General features: G+C 40.6%; 1 protein-coding gene across 2 annotated transcripts; it reads right to left on the bottom strand.

Annotated features, from left to right (window-relative positions):
• Positions 1-431: 431 nt before the first annotated feature.
• LOC131001923 (uncharacterized) lies at positions 432-5,346 on the bottom strand. 2 transcript variants are annotated; one of them, XM_057928573.1, is made up of 5 exons: positions 5,009-5,346; positions 3,642-4,305; positions 2,172-3,548; positions 1,662-1,776; positions 432-1,092 (listed from the first exon to the last, which is right to left on the bottom strand). In XM_057928573.1, the coding sequence occupies exons 2-5, from the start codon at positions 4,287-4,289 to the stop codon at positions 857-859; spliced, it is 2,376 nt and encodes a 791-aa protein (XP_057784556.1). In that variant the 5' UTR covers positions 4,290-4,305; positions 5,009-5,346; the 3' UTR covers positions 432-856. The 2 variants fall into 2 exon arrangements, with proteins under 2 accessions (XP_057784556.1, XP_057784555.1); XM_057928572.1 differs by having other exon boundaries at positions 3,642-4,856; positions 5,009-5,345.
• Between the last annotated feature and the right edge of the window lie 3,528 nt (positions 5,347-8,874).

Genomic DNA, 8,874 nt, shown 5'->3' with positions numbered 1-8,874 from the left:
CTTCGTTCTCAAGGATCTTCCTTCTCAGCAGATTGTCACATGTTGGGAGTCGGTTTAAGAGGAGTCTCCATGCCGTTGTAGACGCTTTTTGGGGTGTCTTTGCTCTCCAAACAGAATTCAGTAACTTAATGTCAACACAATTAAGAACTCAAAAATTTGCCTTGTGAAGCAAGCCAGTGGCAGAATCCTCATTACAATTTACAACAATACACGAACTTAAATGACAAATCCAGTATGTATATATATAGAAAAATGATTCAATGAGAATAGTCAAATGTGGTGAGATGTAAAAATGTTTGAAATATGTAATATGAAATATTTATATATACACACACACACACACACATAGAGAGAGAGAGAGAGAGAGAGCCATGAGCATAGAACTCTGGGTGAACCACCTAGAAAGAAACCTCTCAACTAGCACAATATTATTGCAAACAAAACAAAAGCAGATTTTATAGCCTAAATATGTAAAATGTTGAATCCTAAAATAGCAGAAGAGATGGAAAACTATACACAATTTAATACAGAGATAGCCAATTGTTGGGTGTGCCATGGTTACAAAATCCCCATTACAGAGACACAAACAGGCCATTTATGATCAAATCTTTTTTTTTCTATATTCTTTCCTACATCCCGAATCTCATTCCAACAAACTGCCCGAGCCTCATTGTAAGATCCCGATGTCAGGTTGTAAGCATACTAATCTACATTCAATCAGAATCTATACAAAATTACAATACTTCTTACCCCCCAATCAACCAACCTCAGACGCAGCAGTAATCACCCTTCCGTAGCTCTCAAAATTATTGGCCATCATTCATGAGATCCGATCATCACCACTCAACCGGATGAGTCAACCAAGGAATAACGACGTAACTCTCTCCGGGGCTTCATCAACTTGAGCTGCCTCAGCAATCCTAAGAGCCATCATCGCTTTATAAGTAGCTAAGTCGGCATTTTCCATAAGCATCTGCGCTCTGTGACGCTTCTGAGTAGCCAGACCCTCGTATTTGTTTGCAGCAGCTTTTGCTTCTTGCAATTTATGTACATTGTTTTTCTGTTCCAAAGCATCTCGTTCGGCTGCTATTGCTGTATGATCAATCATGAAATCCATTATCAATTCAGCGGTCCAAGGAAACGAGATAGAAAACCAAAATACACCAACATAAACTAATTGACCCCAAATGACATTATGAGCAACAACAAACCAAATGATGGTAATCTGACCTCACAACCATTTGAAGAAAAGTTAGACAACTTTGATTCTGAAAGACTGAAACCCTTTCAAGTTCGAGGTATAATATATGCATGAAGATACCAAATCACTGCATACTAATTTCACAAGGTCACTAATGATACAAGAATATCGGGTGTTTAACAAGGCTGTACAGGTCACAGATCAAACTTCGATGATCTACAGATAGTATCACATAATAAGTGACATGCTTGCTCCTAACTTATTCAGTTTGTTATATGTAACCTTCGATTATACAAACAAATGAATATATACTTACATTCCATGCATAAGATTGTTCGCAGAAAATATTTGTGTAGATATTGAAAGGGCCTACTTGGGCTCTTTCACAAAATTCCAGTAAACCAATAACAAGAATGAAAAAAAAACAAAACAAAAGCTTGAGGTCATTGAGGACAAGCACCTTTCAATAAAGGCTGTTGTTTGCCTCTCCCACCCTGGCTTGCTTGTCGTTTAAATGATCGTTTCTTCCTTAAAACAGATTTTGGGATCACTTGACTTCTTCTAGGCTGATAGAGCTGCCAATAAAACATTGTTTTTGTAACGTCCGGAAAAAACAAAGTAAAGGCAGTTAATAAGATGATTCAAAACAGAACACAAATAGAAACATAACACCTATAAACCAATGATGGAAATTTGCAAATCACATGGAAAATACATGCTTCCAGCATTTTAGCAATAGCAAATTTCGTTCCTGAAATCATACAAAGACTCAAGCCTATAGACTACATAGTCATTCGATCAACTTAAAGCTGGCACAGTATCATCAATATTGAGACATCATGTGGTAGTCTTACATGAACTGAAGCTTATAATATTTACAAGCCCGATGACAATAAAACTAGGTTCTTTTGGAAACAAATAAACCAGCTAACAAACATAATACGGCATCCAGAAAGAACAACTGATTTACCTGGAAAACCCTTACTAAAGCTGAGCGTTTCTGCTTCCTCTTTCTAATCCAGTACTTATAGATAGCCTCTATGACTTCTTTTCTTTCCAGATGCATAGAGAAATCACAGGCTGCTTGCTCATCTACATGCTCATCTGGATTGGAATGAAGATACTTTTCCAGAGCATCAATCACCAATTCAAAATTCTCGGATGTGATAAATTCTTGCAGCTCCTTCCCCACATACAACTCATTATTGAGTTTTGCCAGCCACTCCTCGTCATCAGAGTCCATATCATAGTTGGCAGTCTTCTTCATCAAAGCCCTAATTAGCTCATCATTTTTCAAAGTAATGTAGGACTCCGGTCTCACAAATGGGATGTACTGATCATTGGGAATGGATACTTCTTGCACCCCAGGTACAGGAATAACACTAGTAGCTGCAGGGGTCTGCATGTTCCGGTCAGAGCACTCCTTGTACAGTTCCTTAAAAATCAACCAATCTTGTTTATCAGGAAACTCAAGCTTCAAACTACCATCGCTGGCCCATATTACAGCATGAGTGAAGCGGTTAGAAGAAGATGGTCTCATGACCTTCTGAGCAATGAGACTGCATTGCTTCGTTCCATCCTTAGTAATAGAGAGTAACCATTGTTTCGAAGCAGATGTTTCTAGAGCAATAGTGGCTCCTTCCACTCTATAGCACTTTTCGGTATCGGTAATCAACAGGTTGGCAGAACAGCTGCTGGCGCACACATCCTGGGTTGTCGCTCCCATAGCAGATTTCAGCTCTCTGATGTTAGTCGTCAATCTCCTCTTATCGGGACTTCTGTGTACACGACTAGGAGATGCAGCAAGGAATTGGGAACCGTCATGTCTAATCCTGAAAAGCTCTGAAGCTAAAGCTCCCTTACCCTTCTGAGCTCTAAAAGCAGATGGTGGCCTACCTCTCTTACGCCTCAAAGAACTACGCCTTTTCTGGATACTACGGCTGTTTCTCAATTGCAAATTTCGAAGAGCAGATTTGGGAAATCCAGCAGCTGACTGTCCCAACTGCTTCCCTCCTGAAGTATCATTATCAGACACTGCGACATTATGGAAAGATATTTCACTTCCTGTTGACATTTCAGATGCTTCATGAGCACAATCTGGTTGGTCTCTCAAAGACGGAATTTGAAATGAGGGTTCTTCAGCATCATCGTCCACATTTATCAATTCCTCATCATTCTCACATTGTCGGACTAGCAAGCAATCTAAATGCGCAGATCTGAGAAACACACTTGTTTGTATGTGCACAAAGAAAGGTGGGATTGCAAAAATATTAACAGAAAACAATGGCATCGTAGATCTGGATCCAGTAACTATACAGACACAGGGTTTCACGGCAGTAATAGGATCCTGCAATAAGGATAATTATAAGTTAGAACCACAAATGAATTCTGTGCACATGCAAACATAACATAGCAACCACCGGATTGAATAACAATATACCTGGAGAAAAAGCATTCCACAAGAGGAATAAGCATCAGACATCGGTTTTGATAACATAAATGCAGATAACTGCCTCATCCCAATTCTGGCCCTAGCCATGTAGCTAAGCAGAGAGGTCAAGAAGCAAGTAATCCAGTAATAACAATCATAAGAAGACTCGTTCACAACAATAGCAAGTTCTCGAGTCCTAACAGAATCCCGTATGCCTCCACAAGCACCAAACGATTCAGAGGCTCTACATCGCTTCCTCCATTGTTTCCTCACGTACTTCTTTGCAAACCGGCCATCTTCTACTAGGTCAGCAGCTGTCAACTCTGCCCTCTTTCTTTTTCTCTTGTACACAATTCCACACCTCCTGTCCACATTTTTTTCCTCTACACCACCAGTTTCACGCTCTTCCATTTTAGGTTCTGCACTCATATCAAGTGAAGCGCTCGTTTCATCTTCCTGCCACAGTTTCCTGCGACGGCCATCAATGTCCCCACCTCCATCAGCAGTATTGTCAAGAAGTTCCTGGAACTTATTTTCACCATAAGTTGCTCTCACGTTTTTGCCGCCCTCTTGAGGTTCCGTCCACAGCTTCCTCCCTGAACGCAAAACTCGTGTCCCAAACACCCTTGTACTTCTTCTCATTCCCACTGAAGGCATCTGCTTGCGCTTATTCCTGCTAGGCGAAGCCCCAGAATCAATTTTCCTCTTCAGAATTAAATATGAACCACCTTTAAAGACTGAGTCTTAGTCTATCGCGAAGCACAGTGATTTCTCACAAGTCAAGCTTAAATCGACTAACTTCACACATCTCGACTCGTCCAAATTCAAGAAATACGAACTCAGGAGCACTCAATCTCCCTCCCCACTACTCCAAGAACCAGAAGCGGAACTGATGCGCTTAATCAATCAAGCGACAAAATAGCCATGTGCTCCATATCACAAAAGGCAACTTCCTTAGCTAGACCTCCGCTAACTTCACACTCTCAACAGATAAATCAGAATAAATCCCAAATCAAACTCGGACAACAACCTGGTCCCAACTCAGCCAAACCCGACCCAAAATTCATTTCCCTCCAAGGATGCAACCAAAAATCACACTCATCCACACGACTCCCACACCCAAAAAGACGGCATCAACTCAGTAAACTCGGATAAACTCGTCGCAACTCGGACCCACCACACACCCCAGATATTTTTCTCAACTCATTTTCGCCCCGAAGTAAACTATAAAATTAAGATTTACAAAAATTATCAAAGAAACAAAAGGAACCGTGAAACAAATACCAAACCCATCTCATAAAAAACCAATCTTTGCTCTCTCAAACGCAAGATCCCATCAAATACAAGCAGAATAAACTCAAGAAACAAGCATTTACCTGTCTCGAAAAGATCAAATCATCCCTTTCTTCGTCTAAGACGAAACTTTCCCACGAATTACTCGCGGTGGGCTTCTTAATTTTATGACGAATTCCCGTCTGATTTAAAACTATTCACGTAGAAACGGTGGCTGCGGGGTCTAGATTGCAGATTCTAGGGTTTATGAGAAGGGAGCGAAAGAGGAGGGTGACTAATAACTGCTGCTGCTACTGACCACGAGTAAATGGGACCGTTGGATCAAAGCGATGGACCGCTGAGATTCGAGGGATTTGATGACTTTGGGGAATAGTTCGAGGAGGTGAGGGGCCCATGACTTTTTCTCTGTGTGTGTGAGAGAGGGAAACAACTCGAAGGAGATTTTTTCTTTTTCAAAAATTTCCAATTAGTCACTATACTTCAACTGTATTATATTTTGCTCCCTCGGATAAGTTTTGCATTTTTGCTTATAGGTCCTCTGTTCAGTATGTAAGAATATGATGTTTTGATAGTTACGTTTTATATTTATTATTTATAGAAGCGCCACTTTGCCGTCAAAAGAGGGGTTTTGGATTTAAATTAGACCTGTTAGATTAGCTCCATATGTGGGGCGGTTTTATTCACCCATCCTTATGGTTAAATTCAGCTATCAAATTAGCTTGTCACATTATTTTTATGTATTCTGTCATTAAATCTGCTCTCAATTTTTATGGAATCGTCGTTTAATTTCGTCTAAGATTGAATTATATCCGTTTTTCTTAGTGATTTGTCGAGTGATGCCACATGCAAACCGAAACCACCGGTTTCGGCCCGGATCGGACCGTGGTCAACAGTTTCGATCTGGACCGTTGACCACGGGTTGGTTCCAGAACCGGAACCGATAACAGATGCGAGTCAATTTCGGGTCCAAAAATTTGGAACCACAAATTGACGGGCCAACTCAGCGATTCAGCCCGGAACCGACGGTTTCGGCACGGATGATGAGGTATTTCAATAAATGTGTTAGAATTCAATAAAGATATCAATTTTTATGTATTATTTTGATGGTAAATGTATTAAAATTATTTTTCCTTTATTGTATTTTAATATTTCAACACAAGTCATTTAATTTATAAAAAAAAGATATAAAAAATATTAAGTTACTATAAATTACATAAAAAAGTACAACATAAATAATTTCAAATTTTCAAAATTATTTATAAGTTATTATATTTTTATTAAATTAACTTAAGCAATTTCAAATTTTCAACACATGTAAAGTAAAAAAAATTCAAAATTTCAACACTAGTCATTTAATTTAAAAAAAACATAAAAAAAATTATAAGTTATTATGTTTTTATTAAATTACATGAAAAAACACAACATAAATAATTTCAAAATTATTTATAAGTTATATATTTTTATTAAATCAACTTAAGTAATTTCAAAATTTCAACACTTGTAAAATGAACAATTTCGAAATTTCAACATAAGTCATTAAATTTCATAAAAAAGAATACAAAAAAATATAAAAAAGGGAAGAACCGAAGAATCCTCGGTTCGGCCCGGAAATTGTCGGTTTTTGGCCTGGCCCAAAACTGTCGATTTCGGGCCCGAAACCGGCCCGCATGCAAAAGACCTGGGCCGATTATAATTCACCATTTTGGTGAACCGGGACCAGCGATTCACGACCCGATGGCAACTGTGACGTCCGGGGACGAAGTGCGGAGTGATCGCCGGTGCAAAAGAGGCACGGACAAGGAGCGGCTCCGGTTAAGACTTCCAAGCGGAGGGGCGCAGGGATGAACCGAAACACACCCGAACGAGAGGGATTCCGAGAATATGCAGGTATGGGACTGCATATTCGAGGAGAGCTTAAATGATTTGATAGGTGCTACTCATATCAACAAGATGCATCTTCTTTTCTGGTGCCCACGTGGAAGAAACTCCAAGGTTAAGCGTGTTTGGCTTGGAGCAATTTCATGATGGGTGACCCCCTGGGAAGTTTCTCAGCGAGCGTGCGAGTGAGGACAAAACACGCTAGAAAAGACTCGTGTTGGTCTGTGGGGACAGCCGTCAACTCTGGAGCCGGGCTGTTACAGGTGGTATCAGAGCCGAACCTCTCCCAGTACGGTGTGGTTCGAGGACGAACCAAGCGGAAGCTGGTGGGCCTGTGACGCCCGGGGACGAAGTGCGGAGTGATCGCCGGTGCAAAAGAGGCACGGACAAGGAGCGGCTCCGGTTAAGACTTCCAAGCGGAGGGGCGCAGGGATGAACCGAAACACACCCGAACGAGAGGGATTCTGAGAATATGCAGGTATGGGACTGCATATTCGAGGAGAGCTTAAATGATTTGATAGGTGCTACTCATATCAACAAGATGCATCTTCTTTTCTGGTGCCCACGTGGAAGAAACTCCAAGGTTAAGCATGCTTGGCTTGGAGCAATTTCAGGATGGGTGACCCCCTGGGAAGTTTCTCAGCGAGCGTGCGAGTGAGGACAAAACACGCTAGAAAAGACTCGTGTTGGTCTGTGGGGACAGCCGTCAACTCTGGAGCCGGGCTGTTACAGCAACACTAGTTTTACATTGTGATTTTGGAGTGTCCCCCTGTTTCTGTAAATAATATTAATATTAACTAGCAACACTAGAGTTCCCAGTGTTCCTGCAATTAAGGGTGAGATACCGATGACTGGATTATTTTTGTGGGTCACAGATAAGAAAAAAATGAAACCATGGGTATTGTTTTGTAAATATGTTTAGGGTGAGATATTTTTGAGAAAACGCCCAAACGATGAGCCAAAACTGATATTTACCCAAGTAATAATAAATAAAGTATTATTAGTGGTAGATAGGGCTGAGCATCGGTTCAAAACCGAACCGAACCGAACCATTTTAAGAAAACCGAAACTGAACTGACCTTGGCAGCAGACGGACCGAACCGAACCGCCTGAACCCTGAAAACCGATCAAAACCGAACCGGTCGAAATCAATCGATTTCAGTTGGTAACCGAACCGACCGACATTTTATCTTTTTTTTTTCAAAAACACTGCCAAATCTGCCAAATTCATTAGAAAACAGGCTGTATAAATTTGTGCACAAAACATAACACAACTGTACATTCGAAATTGGAAAATCAACCAACAAAAACATAAGAAATTGGCTTACCTTTCGGAGGAGGGGAGAAGGGTCAGCGGCGGTCCGACTAAGGAGTTGCGGGCGGCGGGTCTACTCGTGAGGCGCAGAGGACACGCAGGCTCGTGCTGGTTTGGTCTGCTCGCCCTGGAGGAGAAACGTCGGGGTGGGGGCGGTCGCCGGTCAGAGAGGCGCCGACTAGGCTGTGTGGAGAATGGAGGCAGCGAGGCGCGACTGGGAGGGATAGAGGAGACTAAGGTTTCGTCTTTTTGAAATGGGAGGTGCGGCTGGAACCTTAAAAATCTGAAATGGAGAGTAACTTACTAGGGTTTTAGACTTTTAGTTGTAATATAAAATAAATAATAAATAATATATATATATATATATATATATATATATTAATGTACATGTATCGGTTCGGTTCTGTTCATAACCGAACCAAGAACAAAAAACCGAAACTGAACCGATACATGGTCGGTTTTTAACTTCAAAAACCGAACCAAAAATCGAACCAGAATTTTCAAAATCGAACCGAACCAAAAATGGTCGGTTCGGTCGGTTTTTTCGATCCGATTCGGTCCATGCTCTGGCCTAGTGGTAGAGTAATGTCCCAAAATGGATAGAAAGTTATTTGAGGGACGTCCCAAAAAAATTATAAAAAGTTATTTCGGAGACGGAGTGAGCAATTTACAAATTACAAATAAAAATTCAATTTTTTAAAAACTACAAAATTGACATTCAATTTTTTAATAACTACAAAATTGCCATTCAATTTT

This window comes from Salvia miltiorrhiza, chromosome 8 (assembly GCF_028751815.1).
Source record: "Salvia miltiorrhiza cultivar Shanhuang (shh) chromosome 8, IMPLAD_Smil_shh, whole genome shotgun sequence".
NCBI classification, from domain to species: domain Eukaryota; kingdom Viridiplantae; phylum Streptophyta; class Magnoliopsida; order Lamiales; family Lamiaceae; genus Salvia; species Salvia miltiorrhiza.
This window is presented reverse-complemented; position numbering and strand designations above follow the sequence as displayed.

Bases quoted from the DNA above. Each gene is read 5' to 3' on its own strand.
- LOC131001923 (XM_057928573.1), bottom strand. From the start codon at position 4,289: ATGCCTTCAGTGGGAATGAGAAGAAGTACAAGGGTGTTTGGGACACGA. The intron at 1,777-2,171 runs GTAAATCAGTTG...TTTTATTGGCAG, and splicing joins CTTTAGTAAGGGTTTTCCAG to CTCTATCAGCCTAGAAGAAG. The intron at 1,093-1,661 runs GTGCTTGTCCTC...TTGATCATACAG, and splicing joins ACAACAGCCTTTATTGAAAG to CAATAGCAGCCGAACGAGAT.